Source organism: Mustela lutreola, chromosome 9 (genome assembly GCF_030435805.1).
Source record: "Mustela lutreola isolate mMusLut2 chromosome 9, mMusLut2.pri, whole genome shotgun sequence".
Lineage (NCBI taxonomy): Eukaryota > Metazoa > Chordata > Mammalia > Carnivora > Mustelidae > Mustela > Mustela lutreola.
In genome coordinates this window covers 109,105,160-109,121,696 of record NC_081298.1, presented here as the reverse complement: position 1 = coordinate 109,121,696, position 16,537 = coordinate 109,105,160, and the positions used below count along the sequence as shown (strand labels likewise).

At 40.8% G+C, this 16,537-nt stretch overlaps 1 protein-coding gene across 1 annotated transcript in view; it reads left to right on the top strand.

The window, feature by feature from the left end:
• MERTK (MER proto-oncogene, tyrosine kinase) overlaps positions 1-16,537 on the top strand; it is a 113,157-nt gene that overhangs the window by 46,036 nt on the left and 50,584 nt on the right. Inside the window, exon 5 of the mRNA XM_059188380.1 lies at positions 14,193-14,279. Coding sequence (XP_059044363.1) covers positions 14,193-14,279 — 87 coding nt within the window. The remainder of the gene's footprint in view (positions 1-14,192; positions 14,280-16,537) is intronic.

Genomic DNA, 16,537 nt, shown 5'->3' with positions numbered 1-16,537 from the left:
GCTCCCTGCTCAGTGGAAAGTGGTGTTTCTCCCTCTCCCTTTGCCCCTCCCCACTGCTTGTGCTCTGTCTCTCAAATAAATGAATGAAGTCTTAAAAAAATAAAAAACAAGATTTTAGCATTTTTAATTGTGCTCATGAGCCAGTCATATATTGTTTTCATGGAAGTATCACTTCGGGTCTTATAAAAATCTTAAAATCAGCTTGACAGCTTTTGCAAGAGTCTGTTGTGATTTTGTTTGCAGTTGTATTGAATTTATAGATCAGTTTAGGGGGGATCGCATCTTAATATTATTGAGACTTCCAATCCAAGAACACACTCTGTCCATTTATTTAGGTTTTCTTTAATTTCTCTCAGCAATTTTTATAGTCCTTAATGCACAGGTCTTATATGTCACTTGTTAAAGTTATTTATAAATATTTTATGTTGTTGATGCTGGTAAGTAGCACATTTGAATTCGTTTCCCAATTGCTTACTATAAGTATGTAGGAAATAAGTTAATTTTTGTATGTTGATCTTACATCCTACAACCTTGCTTATTAAGTTAATGTGTTAGTTTCTAAGAGTATTTTATTGTTGTTGTTGTTTTGTAGATTCCTTAGATTTTTTTGTAAACAGTGTTACCTGCAAATAGTTGTCTAATCTTGCCCTTTTATCCCTGTCCCCTTCCTTATTTTACTAACCAAGACTCTAGCACAATGCTGAATAAAAGTGGGAAGAGTTAATATCTCTGTCCCAATCACCAGCTATGACAGAAATTGGATTTTGGTCAGTGCCCTTCATCAGGTTGAAGAAGTTTTCTTCTATTCTCAGCTTGCAAAAAATTTTATTTTTTTATCATATGATTACATGGTTTTTCTCCATTATTCTACTGCAGCAAATTACACTGATTTGATTTTCAAATGTTAAACCAGTGTGCATTCCTGGGACAAATTCTACTTGGTCATGATGTATTGTGGTGGATTCAGTTTACTAATATTTAGTTAAAGACTTTCCCATTTATGTTTACTCTGTTTCACTGCCATACTAGGGTAACACCAACTGGGTGTACTGCAATTCAGTTCTGATACTGACTTCCCAAAGTCTGCCACAAGGCTCACTTCAGGTGCCAACTACAAGTGTCAGGGTCGGGGGAAGGATCCCCAGACCACCTGCACTTCCTACTGACTGGCTATAAATTTGGAGATTCCCATGACCCCCTCTGGTTTGATAATTTGCTAGACCAACTCACAGAACTCAGGAAAATGCTGTGCTTACCTATAACAGTTTTACTACAAGGGGTATGCCTAGGGTGATGTCTGGGAGGGTCTTGCATGCAGAGTGCTTCCATGCCCTCTCCTCTTTGAATCAGAGGGTGTCACCCTCCTGGCACATCCAGGAAAAGGACACTCTACTGAGCTTTGGGGTGCAGATTCTTTTACTGAAATCTCCGTGCATGGGCATAACTGATGAGATCATTGGCCGTGAGCGCCTGGGTGGCTCAGCTGGTTGGGCAGCTGCCTTCGGCTCCAGTCATGATCCTGGAGTCCTGGGATTGAGTCCTACATCGGGCTCCCTGCTCAGTGGGGAACCTATTTCTCCCTCTGACCTGTCCCCTCTCGTGCTCGCTCTCTCTCTCATTCTCTCTGTCTCTCAAATAAATAAATGGAAAATCTTAAAAAAAAAAAAAAAAAAAAGAGAGAGAGAGAGAGAAGGAAAAGAAAAGAAAAAAAAGAAATCATTGGCCATGTGATTGAACAGTCTCCAGACCCCTCAACCCTCTTATCACATGGCTGGTGGTTCTGGTGATCTGTCTTCCTCCTGAGGTTTTCCAGGGGTTATTCTACACTTCATTAGTGTAACAAAGCTACTCCTGTCACCAGGCAGTTATAAGGGACACAAGCTAAATTCTTTATTGTACAACAGTGCTCTTGAGGGGAGTGGTCTGTAATTTTGTTTTTGGAATGTCAGTTTTTGGTATCAGGGTATTTTGTCCTCATAAAACTAGTTAGTACGTATCCCTACCCCCTCTATTTTCTAAAAGAGTTTAGTAACATTGGTGTTATTTTGAAAAGATGCATAAATTTCAGTGGACACTCCAGTATCATGTTTGGGACACAACATTCCTGGTAGTATAGTTTGCAGTACTTTTTTTGATGAAGATTAACATGTTTGTTTAATGTTGACTTTGAGGCTAACTGAAATCCTCAGGTCTTTTTTTCTCTTTAATTACTGCAAAGTCAAAGCTCTCCTGTTTCTTGTATCTTTAATTATTTTTGAAAGTCCAGCCTACCATTTTTCCTTATAAAAATGTAAACCATTGTCCCAGCCAACGGAGGGCAGTTGGAACCTCCATCCTCTCCTTCAATTAACAAATCAGCCTCCTGCTCTGTGCCAGCTGCCTTTTGTGTCTCATCCAAGTTGTTGATGAAAATCTAGATTCCATCCTAACCGAGGGCAGAGTCCCGTGACCTGCTGATAAAGGCAGACTGAGTTGACATCAGCTCATTAAATCAACTTTCTTGGCTACTGTTCAACCACTTGTAAATCTGCCTGCTTTCATTTTCCTTCCATTTATTTCTCTTTCTTATCTTCTGAGATGTTATCACTACATCGGGCTGGTAACTATCACAGAAAGTCTGGAAATAGCTTGAATTCAATTAAAAAATCAGACCTGACTTCTGGGTGAGCTAAATAACTAGAGGTGACAATTTCCCACATTTTTACATGCACTAGTTTGATAGCACTCTTTTTTTTTTTTTTTTTTTTAAAGATTTCATCTATTTAGGGGGTGCCTGGGTGGCTCAGAGGTGACAATTTCCCACATTTTTACATGCACTAGTTTGATAGCACTCTTTTTTTTTTTTTTTTTTTTAAAGATTTCATCTATTTAGGGGGTGCCTGGGTGGCTCAGAGGTGACAATTTCCCACATTTTTACATGCACTAGTTTGATAGCACTCTTTTTTTTTTTTCCTTAAGATTTTATCTATTTAGGGGGCGCCTAGGTGGCTCAGTGGGTTAAGCCTCTGTCTTCAGCTCAGGTCATGATCTCAGGGTCCTGGGATCGAGCCCCACATTGGGCTCTCTGCTCAGCAGGAAGTCTGCTTCCCCCCTCTCTCTACCTGCCTGTCTGCCTACTTGTGATCTCTCTCTCTCTCCATCAAATAAATAAAATCTTTTAAAAAAAAGATTTTATCTATCTATTTATTTATTTGAGAGAGACAGAGATAACAACAGAGAGCATGAGTAGGGAGGAGATGGAGAAGCAAGCTCCCCACTGAACAGGGAGTCCAACCCGGGGCTCCATCCCAGGACCCAGGGATCGTGACTTGAGCCGAGGGTAGATGCTTAACCAGCTGAGCCACCCAGGTGCCCCTTGATAGGGGCACTTAAATTTTGTGGTGGATTTGTCTCTCAGTGATTCTGTACTACCAGGATCAGTGTCTTTTTTCTTTATGAAAATAGGGACAAGGTGCCTGTGTGCCTTAGTTAAGCATCTGCCTTCAGCTCAGGTCATCCTGGGATCAAGCCCCACATTGAGCTCCCTCATCAGCAAGGATTCTGCTTCTCCCTCTCCCTCCTCTTGCTCATTCTTTCTCTCATTCACTCTATCTCTCAATAAAAAAATAAAATCTTTTTTATTTTTATTTTTATTTATTTATTTTTTAAAGATTTTATTTATGTATTTGACAGAGAGAGAGAGATCACAAGTAGGCAGAGAGGCAGGCGGAGAGAGAGCGGGGAGGCAGGCTCCCCACTGAGCAGAGAGTTTGATGTGGGGCTCGATGTGGGGCTCGATGCGGGGCTCGATGCGGGGCTCGATCCCAGGACGACCCGAGCCGAAGGCAGAGGCTTTACCCACTGAGCCACCCAGGCACCCCAAATCTTTTCTGTTTTTAAAAAAAGATTTTATTTATTTATTTGACACAGAGAGAGAGATCTCAAGTAGGGAGAGGCCGGCGGGGGGGGGGGGGGAGCAGGCTCCCGGCTGAGCAGAGAGCCTCACGAGAGTCTCGAACTAAGGACCCGAGACCATGACCTGAGCAGAAGGCAAGGCTTAATCCACTGAGCCACCGAGGCACCCCAATAAAATCTTTTTTAAAGCAAAGAAAATAAAATAGGGACAATTTGTCAATCTCTGTTCGTCTGGAGCTTTTCCTCTATTGCATGTTTTCTTAGAAGGTAAAAGTGTTAAAAAGTAAAAAAAAAAAAAAAAAAAAAGGAAGGTAAAGGTGTGTTTCTTTGATAAGATTTGCAAATTCTTTTAATACCCAAGACTATGTATAATTTGTCTCAGCTTGGAGAACTGATGTATTTCTAAATGGTGATATACTCTCACAACTACAACCTATTTTGGGTTGCAAGTTCATTACAATTTTTATTTTACTTTTTTAAATTTGAAGTTTTTTTCTTTGATAGAGAAGATAGAAATAAAATAGAAATAGAGCAGTGTATATCCTAATAGTGTGTTTTTTGTTGTTGTTAAATTACGTGTTTATGTATTAGAGAGAGAGCATGTGCAAGCACGTGTAAGATGGGGGTGCAGAGGAAGAGGGAAAGAGAAAATCTCAAGGAGATTCCACACGGAGTGTAGCTGGATGGGGGGCTTGATCTGAGAACCCTGAGATTATGACTTGAGCTGAAATCAAGAGTTGGACACTTAACTGACTGAGGCACCCAGGCGCCCCCCAACAGTGTGTTTTTTAAAACAACCTTTATTGTGATGATATTTACACAAAGCTACACATGTGGTTAACTTACATAGAGGTACATGCATGGGCATGCACGTGTGTGTGCACGCGTGCGCTTACCCACACACACACACGAGTCTGTGTATAATTGATGAAATCTGAGTAAGCTCTGTGGAGGGGACCAATGTCAATTTCCTGGTTTTGACAGTGTGCTGTGGTTATGTAAGACGTTAACATTGGGAAGGTAGGGTGAAGGATACACTGAACTGCCTTGTGTGTTTCTTTACGTCTTTCTGTGAATCCATAATTATTTCAAAATAAAACGATTTGGGAGGATCCAGGTCATGAGGCCGGGTGTGGAACCTGCTTAAGATTCTGTCTCCCTTTCCCTCTGCCCCACTCTCTTAAAAAACAAAACAACAGGGTTTTTGTTTGTTTTGTTTTGTTTTGTTTTAATTTTTTATTTTTTATAAACATATTTTTATCCCCAGGGGTACAGGTCTGTGAATCACCAGGTTTACACACTTCACAGCACTCACCAAAGCACATACCCTCAAAACAACAGTTTTTAAAAAAATTTTATTTCCCATAATTATTAAATGGTTTTATATCTAAAATGTAGAAAATTCAGAAAATGTAGTTTTATATCTTATTATACATGTACAGTTACAACAAAACACAGATTTGTTTCTGTTTAAACTTTTCCTGTAACTGTATTTATTTGGGTGTGTGTGTGTATATATATATATATATATATATATGATTTTCCTTCAAATTAGAATAATACACATGCAGACTAATTTCAGCCTTTTTAATTTTATTTTTTAAAGATTTTATTTATTTACTGGGGTGCCTGGGTGGCTCAGTGGGTTGAAGCCTCTGCCTTCAGCTAAGGTCATGATCCCAGGGTCCTGGGATTGAGCCCCGCATCAGGCTCTCTGCTCAGCAGGGAGCCTGCTTCCTCCTCTCTCTCTGCTTGCCTCTCTGCCTACTTGTGATCTCTGTCTGTCCAATAAATAAATAAAATCTTTTTTAAAAAAAAGATTATTTGAGAGAGAGAGCAAGCGTGTGAACAAACGTGACTGAGGGGAGGGGCAGAGGGAGAGGGAGAAAGAGACTCTCAGGCAGACTCCACGCTGAGTGCAGAGCCTGACGTGGGGCTCCATCTCACAACCCTGGGATCACGACCTGAGCCAAAACCAAAAGTCAGTCCCTTAACCAACTGAGCCACCCAGGCGCCCTTATTTCAGCCTTTTTATATTCCAAGTAATATGTGAACACATTTTCATTGTAAAACATTCAAACCATAGCAACATACCAAAGCAAAATGGGCAATCTCTATGTGTTCACCCCCCACATAGTTGTCACAGAACAGTGTGTGCGACAACAGACAGTGTGAGCCACTGGTTCACTTCCTTCTAGGCCCTTCTCCTTTAAATGTACTCACATATGTACATATACACATGGATGACCAAGACATGTAGCTCTTTCTATGTAGGTACTCATGGACCTCTCACTGTGTATGATAATCGCCTCATTGCATGAATGGACCATAATTTATTTAACCACCCTCTTATTGATGAGCATATAGGTGGTTTTATTTTGGTAGTTGTTGTTACTTATGTGGACATCTTTGTATCCATATTTATTTCTTTTCTGAAAACCTTTCTGGACACCCCATCCTTGTCTGTGTTTCTACAGTGCCTCTTCCATCAAGTTTGTACCTCCTCCCCATGTAGAAGCACAACCATCTACTGTCTCCCCACCCTAAATTATTGATCCGTGTGATTATTACATATTAGTTATTCATTACCTCAGCCCTGTCACCCAGCACAGTGCCTGGCACATCAGAGCTGTGGGAATGAATGAATGAACTAATGAACAAATGAATTATAAACAGAACCTGAGTCAGAGGTCCCTTGACTGGGACAAAGGAACATAATGAGAGTGAAGTAACTTGTATTTGTTTAATTGCTTTTGCATTTAAACTCCTTCTCATTTATATTTCTAACCAGTTCTATGAAATTAATAGAGCAGTTTTTTCACACCCATTTTGTAGACAGAGGGCTTAAGGAGGTCCGTGGAGAAAGGGCCAACCATGCAAACTTCTGACACATCAAGTTAGAGCAAGTCAGGGATCTGTGGACTATTCCCAGGCCCCTGAATTTTGTAACACTGTTAAAGAATTTACATTATTCTTACTTACATCTGTGTTTAATTTTGAGGATGGGGTAGTGAGACCTGAGCCCACCTCAGAAGTTCACAGTTGAGGAACTAGGTGCCATTCTGACCGGATATGCCCGGGGTGGGGTTTATGCTTCACCTGCTGCTGCAAACCTGGGAGTGTTTGCAGGGAGAGGCCATCCCATCTTGAAATTAACTATGTTGAAATTAACCAAGAAGTCAACTTTTCTGAGATCACTTTTACCAAGAGAGTGCTAAGTAGGACCATGGTTTAAAGAGTCCCGATTGTTGAAACATGCTTTGAGCAAGCACATTTATGAACAGGAAGGCTGTATGCTTTTTTTCTCTTGATACCAATTGGGTTTTTTGTCCCTCTGTGACATAAGAGCACTAAAGGGCACTGTTCTGAGTCAACAAAGCCAATCTCAAAGATTGCATGCTGTGTGATTCAATTTATATCACATTCTCAGAAATGACAAAGTGAAGATGATTAATCAGGGTTTAGCTTAGGTAGGATGTTCCTAAAATATGAGGGAGCTTTTTTTTTTTTTTTTTTTTGGTGCTGAAGTAGTACAAATCTGACCTGAAATAAAGTTTCACAGAGCTATACACCACCCCCCCACATACTCCAAAGAAAGAAAAGGGGGGGAACAAAAATTGGTAAAATCTGAATATGGTCTGTATTTGAGTTAATAGTATTGTACTGACTTTTTGGTTTTGTTCACTGTATGATTATGTAAGAGCTGTATGATTATAAGATCTTATCATTAAGGGAAGCTGATGGAGGATGTACAAGAACTCTACTAGTTCTGCAGTTTCTTGTAAATTGAAAATTATTCCAAAAACAAAATTTTGTTTTATTTTTTTTTTTTTAAAGATTTTATTTGTTTATTTGACAGACCGAGATCACAAGTAGGCAGAGAGGCGGGGGGTGGGGGGGAAGCACTGAGCAGAGAGCCCAATGCAGGGCTCGATCCCAGGACCCTGAGATCATGACCTGAGCCGAAGGCAGAGGCTTATCCCACTGAGCCACCCAGGCACCCCTTGTCTTATTTTTTTAAAGATTTTATTTATTTATTTTTGTCAGAGAGAGCACAAGCAGGGGTAGCAGCAGGCAGAGGGAGCAGGCTCCCCACTGAGCAGGGAGCCCGATGAGGGGCTCCATTTCAGGACTCTGGGATCATGACCCACACCGAAGGTGGACGCTTAACAGACTAAGCCACCCAGGTGCCCCAGTTAAGGCATTTTTAATACCCATTTTCAGATCAGGAAAAAATTTGGAGCTGGTATGGGACCTGCTTGCTTAGGGGTTAGTCTCCATGTGGCTCCTGCAACGATCCTGGATCCTGATAAAACACAAGTTGGATTAGATTGGTCTTCCGCTCAACGCTCTGGGATTCCCATCCTGCTTAAAGAACAAAGCAAAGGCCATTTCCTTTGCCCCAAGTTCACCTCCCCCCATCATTAGCCCGTTCACTCAGAGTCACTCCTCTGAGGACATTATCCTGAGCCACCTCTGTCCTGAATATTTAAAATCACAGCCCACTTCCCAACCCATCCCTGGCCCTCTGATCCTTTTCTGTTTTTCCATGGCATTAATCACCTTCTGATAGAGCATGAAGCTTACTTATTTATCAAGGTTATTCCTTCTTACCCACTACCCCCTGTGAGAATAATGAGCTCTGTAAAGGCAGGGATCTCTTTTATTCATGGATATACCCCAAGTGCCTGAGAAAATGTCTGACACCTAGTAAGTATTCAGTAAATATGTGTTGAATGAATGAATTCAGGGCAGAGAGTGTGTTCCAACTTCCTTTATGCAAAATGTCCTTCCCTTGCTTTGCCTCTTTTGCTCTAGGGGGTAAAAAAAAAAAAAGGAAAGAGAAAGGGCTGCTTATCCAGAACTTAAGAATTGGCCCAACTGGTGCTCTTAGAAGTTGCTTTCTTAGCAATTCTGATTGTCCTTCCCTTGAGGGAACATCCTGTTCCTGAATGTTCTTTAAAAGTAGCTTTCAGACCCTGTTTCAGAGGCTGTCTTTTTTTTTTTTTAAACAAGCAGACCAAGCAAGAGGGCCATGAACGTCAGGAGTTGGGTGGGATGTGACCGAGTACACAGAGGGGGTGGCCCACTGGAGGAGGACATGGCTCAGAAAGACAGGAGGCTCCAGTTACCAGGGTCACTCCAGAGAGAGTGGGTAGTAGGGTGGGGACTTAAGGGGGTGGATGGCTTTTTTTCCCTGGAAAGCCACAAGGGCTGGGGCTATAAAACTTCAAGGTCTATTCCAGTCTGGGTATTGTTCACCCAGACAGAGAAGTGGAAAGGAAAGTGAGAGGCAACAAACAGTCTTTCCCAACACACGCTAGTTGCCATATCCAACCCAGGCTCTTCCATGAGTCTGTAGCCCAGAGGTGCCATTAAACCAAGGTAGTATATATAACTGAATACATTAAGCAAAGACGATTACATTTTGCCTTCAGTTTGGGCCCATCCACCTGGGGAGAAAGTTAACTTTGGTTTGAACCAGTTTCCCCTTCTGGCTGCTGCCGTCTGTTTGGCCTGGGGACATGAATCACTTCAGCGCATAGACAGAACTGCTGGAATAGGTGGTTTAGCTACTTCTGGGGAATTCTTACTAATGCTGATATCTCCTGCCGGAGAATTTGCTAGAGATTGTCTTCCTGACTTTGTGCCCACTTTGAAAAGAAACACAAAAAGGAAAAGCGACTTCCCACTTAACATCATGTTCCCGACAAGCAGTTTCACTTTCAGCATTGACAAACTTTGCAGCTCTGAAGAATAGTGGGCCCCAAGTTGTCTTACTTAGGGATCTATAGCTGGTCAGTAGATCTCATGAAATGAATCCGTCCTCTTGGTTTTTTTTTTGGTTTTTTTTTTTTTTTTTTTTTGGGCTCCTGGAAGGCCTGGAATGTGATCTGTATCTTGTACTCAAGTGTTTCCCAAGAGTTTTGACAAGAGTCATTAAAGTCAAATAACTGTGTCTGGCTTGACTATATAAAAAATATAGGTTGCATAACAACTCTCTGTATTTTCTGATTGAGCCAAAGCCAGTTTTTCTAAATATAAGCCAGATTTTGCGCATTCGTGGAGACTGGTGTAATGGGCGTCCTATTTGAAAGCTTATGACTTGGAAGGCTAAAGGTGATTCTTCAGCATGAAAACCAAAGTGTCACAGGTTGGACTGTGAAATAATGGTCCCCAGCATGGATGCCAGGCAGTGGCTTTGAGGGATGAGGTCTTGATCCTCATCTGGAATGTATCCGTCTTCCTTGTAAAGTTAATGCCTGACAAAGTGCCAGGAATCCAAATCTCTCCACCTTGCAAAAGAAGAAGGACCTCGCCCTGACTTATCTGGAGTCACTACAGGGCACCAGTTCTCAAATGCTTTGGTCTCAAGATCCCTTTACAGACTTAGAAATTATTGTGGACCAAAGAGATTTGTTTATGTGAGTTCTATCTGTTGATAAGTACTGAATTAGAAACTAAAACAAAAACTTTTAGAGCATAAAAATACATAAGCACGTACTCAGTTACCTGATAGAACTACTATTAGCATCATCACACAACATACAGCCTCTGGAACATTCTGAAACATTGCATCCTGAGAGCATGAAAGTGAAAAGGACTTTCTTATCATTATTGTTAGTGTTATTATTTTTATTATTATGACAAAAATAGTGTCATTAGGGCTCCTAAGTGTCAATTAGGGCTCCTAAGAGGGCCTCTGAGATCCTTTCTCTAGGAGTCTCTAGACCACAGTTTGAGAGTGGCTTCTATAGTGTATTGGTTCAAGGTTAAGAAATTTCCAGATCACTACCTAAAAGATTCCAAATTTTGTTCAGCCAAGGACTTGCCCTCCTAGTAAAATTTTACTGTGTATATTTAAGAATTATATGCATTGTCAGAGCATCTGAGTGGCTCAGTCAATTAAGCATCTACCTCTTGATCTTGGCTTAGGTCTTAATCTCAGGGCCATGTGTTCAAGCCCCACACTGAGCTCCATGCTGGGCATGGAGCCTACTTAAAAAAAGAAAAAAAAGAATTATATATATTGTCTTGTTGGATTGTGCCCTAATAATAGTTGTGAAGATAATTGATCTAGAAGAAATCTTTTTTCCAATTTCAGCATGTATGTGTATTTTCGTTCCCAAGAAGTGTTGGAGGGTGATGAATCATGACTTCCAAACCCACATAATTATGCCATCTGGATAAAATTCTGCAGGGAAAGTAGAAAATCATGATGGAACACTTCTGGTAGCTGAGAGAAAATTGTTTCATTGGATAATGCTGGGTCTCCCATCCCAATCATGGGTACACTATAGAAGTGCCTTTAAAGGAATTTTACTTAAAATGTCAGAGAACCTGAAATTACATTCTTTGCAGCCCTTTAAATCATAAAAAATTTAAGGTACAAACCTCAACATTTTATGAGAGACCACATATATTTTTCAAAGTTATTTGGGAGGAATACAAGCAGAACATACAAGACCCCTGAGGCAGGGTATTCAAGGGTGTCCTTTTATAGGTGTGGATACTGGATTTGAGAGAAGTATTCCTCTTCAGTGAAACAAATCTATTTTTTTTAAAGCCATCGCACAAACTGTTAGCAGTTTCATCCATCACTCAAAAGGGAGGGACCAAAAATGTGAAGTGATGGCTCCTATCTGAAATTTTAGTTTCCTAGCTCTTAGAATTGTCAAAATTGAAGCCATTTAGTTAGGATTTTCCTCCATTCTGAGGGAAATACTCCTCACCTCAGAAAATGAAAATACCTGAAGTATCTATCCTATTCTGACAGAACCTTATTTCAGAGAAGTGAAAAGTCACCATAGAATTGTAGGACAGAGACGCACAGCTTTGTTTTTTTTTTTTTTTTTGGAGAGACCGTGTCTAGTCAGCAGAATTCAGGTGCCTGGACTAACTTCTATCTGGATGGAAAAGAACAGAGCCCCAACAGCGCTGGTTTTTCTGTGCACTTCTAACCCTCAAGAGAAGAGCGAACATAAAATAGGGATCATGTTTACATTTCTTAGAACTTCTCCCATGCGGTTCTCTGGCCACTTGGACCAGCCTTGGGCTGGCCTTCCCTTGGCAGCTTGTTCCTCCCTGATTTTTCAAATTTTTAATTACTGTTAGTGACAAGCTTTGAATTTTAAAATTATCAGTTGGAGAATTTCCTGTATAGTGGGTAGAAGAAAACAGAGTAAGGTTTTCAGGCAGGAAGTGAATGGAGGTCTAATTTCAAGAAGTGTTTCTTTCTCTAGTTCATGATGTGAATTCTGTGCCAAAGACACCTTTGTGCACCAGAGACAGAGAAGTTTCCAGAATCTACTAGATGGTACATATGGCTGTGCTTTAAAAAAAACAAAAACAAAACAAAATTTTTAATTTTAGAATAGTCTTAGATTTTAGGAATCATAGAGATAATACAGATTTTCCCATAAACCCCACTTACACGTTCTCCCATTAGTAACATCTTACATTAGTGTGATGTATTTGCTATAATCAGTGAACCAATGAACATCATTATTAACTCAAGTCTATATTCAGATTTCCTTAGTTTTTACCTAATACCCTTGTATGGTTCAATGATTTCATCCAGGATTTAGTGGTCTTGTCTCCTTCAGCTCCTCTTGGTTGTGACAGTTTCTCAAACTTTCCTTGTTTTTAATTGTCTTGACAGTTTTGAGGAATACTGGTCAGATTTCTTATAGAACACGTCACCGTTTGAACTGTCTGATACTTCCCTCCTGATGAGACTTGGGTTGTGTGTTTTTGGAAGGAAGATTGCAGAGGGGAAGTGCCATTTTCATTACATCATATCAAGGACACATTCTGTCAACGTGACTTAGTGGTGTTGACCTTGGTCTTGTGGCCAAAGTAGCGTTTATCATTTTCTCCACGCTAAAGTTTAAAAAAAAATAAATAAAGTTTTGCTTTTATTTCCTTTTCATACTGTCCTCTTCGGAAGGAGGTCACTTTGTGCAGCCTATGCCTAAGGGGTTGGGAATTATGATCCTCCCCCTTGAGGGCAGAGAATCCACATAAATTATTTGGAATTCTTCTTCATAGGAAACTTGTTTTTTCCTTCCCATTGTTTAATCATTTATTTATCTCAGTATAAATACTGAGAAGCCACTTGTGAATATTTATTTTATACTTTGGTTTACAATCCGAGGCTACTTCATTTATTTTCTTGCTCAAACTGTTCCAGCTTTGGATACTAGGAGGAGTTCTTTCCGTTGGTTTCATGTCTCTGTCATTCCCCCATCATTCTGTGTGTGTGTGTGCTTGTATGCGCGCGCGCGTGTGTGTGCATACCACATGACATTTGTGTTAAATTTGTTCTAGGCTCCTCTCATCTGTTTCCTGCTCCAATCTGAGAAATCAACCATTTCTCCAATGAGTTCTGGTTCCTTTTATTGGCAAATAGTATTAGAAACCAATATCTGAATTATCTCTCCTTTCTATTTAAAATTAATAAATCAACTAGTTTTTTTTTTTTTAATTTCTAAGATGTTTTCAAACCTCTGAAATGATAGAATTTTTCTTCATTCAGCACTAGTGTCTTCTCTTCAGGTAATAATAATGTCTTGTGTTTATGTAATAATTCTTTATGAATTGTTACTTTTTTTCAGAATTTTTAAAATGTATTTTATTTATTTATTTGAGAGAGAGAGAACAGGAGCAGGGGGAAGGGGTAGAGGGAGAGGAAGAAGCAGGCTTCCTGCTGAGCTGGGAGCCCGAAGCAGGGCTTGATTCCAGGGCCAGAGATCATGACCCACGCCGAAGGCAGACACTTCACCGACTGAGCCATCCAGGCACCCCTAATTTTCACTTTTAAAAATGGATTCATTACGACGGACCACCTGAAATTAAGCACTGTGACTTTCATCCTGCTATGTCTGGTCTTCTGAAATGTCATTAGTGTGTGATGTCGTATGTACTTGTGGCTAAGCAGCACACGATCGTCCAGATGACCCTCAGGCAGCGCTCTTCTTGACATTGGGGCCACTGATTAGCCGAAATTTAAGTCTAAAATTACTGCTTTTGTTATCTAACGTCTCACCCCCCGGGAAAAATAAAACACTTAAATGAAGAACAGCTGCCTTTAGGCCCATGGTTGACTTGCTCCTGGTAGCTAGGGTTCAATCCCAGGTTTGTGTTTCAGCCACCAGCATAGTTTTAAAATTAACTTTGCATTTATGGCCTGAAGTCATGAACCAAAAAGTAAAAGAATGCTAAAACAACCCTCGGATTCTGGTGAGCTGCAGCCTGTTCTCTGTGAGCCTGGTCTCATGACTCCCCTTCCATTCCAGGTCTGACGGAGACAGCCGTCTTCAGTTGTGAGGCTCACAACGACAAAGGGCTGACCGTGTCCAAGGGTGTGCAGATCAACATCAAAGGTAAGCACTGTGGCGAAGTCAGCAGCAGGAGCTCTGCAGCCAGATATCTGAGTTTGAACCCTGTCTTCCCTAGGGACTTTCTTTGTGACCTTGGACAAGTCACTTAACCTCTCTGGCTTCAGTATAAAAGAGGGATGATTACATATTTCTACATATTTTTGAGGCTTAAATGAGATAATGCAAGTTAAAAGCAACCAAAACAGTGCCTGGTGCCTAAGTCTTTGATAAATATTAGCTCATTTTGTTCTGCTTAGTCTAAGAAAATAGGCTGAGATGTCTACCCTCCATCTTCTTTGCTCCTGTTTTCACCTTGCCCTCTCCCACCTTGAATTAGTCCCTGTTACCCCTTGAAGAGCCCCCACGGGTAGGGGCAGCTTAGGGCATTGATCGAAGGAATGGGCTCTGGGTAGCTGGGGCTGACACAAATCTCCCTTAGCTGCTGCCCTAAGAGGAGAGAAAGGAGGGGAGAGCCCAGAGCTCCTATGTCTCTTCCTCCAAATGTCCTTGTTGCCTCTGAGCTGGGCCATAACATAATGGGAGACCTGTCTTGGTAGGTCCCCATGCTAGTGGAGACATTCCAATCCAACTGTCTGCCTCTTCCTCCTGCCTCTCGGGGATCAAAGTTATTTTTATTTTATTTTATTTATTTATTTGACAGAGAGAGAGAGATCACAAGTAGGCAGAGAGGCAGGCAGAGAGAGAGGTGGAAGCAGGCTCCCTGCCGAGCAGAGAGTACGATGTGGGGCTCGATCCCAGGACTCTGGGATCATGACCTGAGCCGAAGGCAGAGGCTTTAACCCACTGAGCCACCCAGGTGCCCCGGGATCAAAGTTATTTAATTGAAATGAAGTACTGTCATTTTAACCCTTTTCAAATCATCTTTCTTACTTTCTGTCATAGAAACTCAAGCGAATTTTATGTTTTAGTATTTGTGGTTTTTTAAATATTTATTTATTTATTTGAGAGAGTGAGAGAGCATGAGTGGGGGAAGAGGAAGGCAGAAGGAGTGGGAGAAGCAAACTCCCCACTGAACAGAGAGCCCACCTTGATCCCAGGACCCCAAGATCATGACCTGAGCCAAAGGCAGATGCTTGGCCAGCAGAGCCACCCAAGCATGTCTATTTGTTCTTATTTTAAATATTGAAAAGCAAATACTGGTTCCATATTTCTTTTGGTTTTAATCTTGAGGGAATAACACAAGGGAAAAGCAGAATGTGTTTAATAATGAGTTAAAAATTAGGTAATATATTGGGGTGCCTGGGTGGCTCAGTGGGTTAAGCCTCTACCTTCGGCTCAAGTCATGATCTCAGGGTCCTGGGATCGAGCCCCATATTGGGCTCTCTGCTTGGTGGGGGGCCTGCTTCCTCCTCTCTCTCTGCCTGCCTCTCTGTCTACTTGAGATCTCTCTCTGTCAAATAAATAAATAAAATCTTTTTTTTAAAAAGTTAGGTAATATACAGCTGGGGACTCAATATTACCAAAGAAGTTATACTTTAAAAAGATGCTATGGTGGCACCTGGGTAGCTCAAGTTGGTTAACACCTAACTGGATCTCAGCTCAGGTCTTGATCCCAGGGTTGTGAATTCAGGCCCCACATTGGGCTGCACACTGGGCATGGAGCCAACTTTTTAAAAGTAAATAAATAAAATTTAAAAAAATCAAAAGATGCTGATGTGTCTTTTTGGCACATCAACTAGATGAAGGCGATGAGGGGACATTCTCTAAAAGTTCATTGGAAGAAAAAAAAAGAGCAAACTGCAACTTACTCCTGGAGGAACTGTATAACTTCCTTCCTCATTATGAGTCTCATTATTACAGTTTTCAAAAGCAATGTTGGGAATTTCAGGAATTCATGGGTAGGCGTAAATTTATAAAGACTATTTTCATGAAGTGTAAACACCTTAAAATTGAAACATTTATAAAATGAGAGACACTTTTTAAAATTTTATGCTTCACACAGAACTTAGCTTTTTTTTCTTTTTTTCTTTTTATCAGTTCTCTTTTGAAAACTTCTGTCTGCTTTTCATTATTTAAACATTGATGTCAAAGCCACCAAGACTCCCTTCTTCTAATCTGTTCCTAACTATAATATATGTAGCCAAATTATGATCTGGAAAGGCATACATTTTAGGACAATTCTACAAGTAATCTATTTAGGGAAGTGAGTCAAACAAAATGCTGATTCTTTGCCACTCACCAAGCTATGTATCTGCAAGTACACAGAAACTCCTGAATATGGTACCTGGCGTACTTCTCAT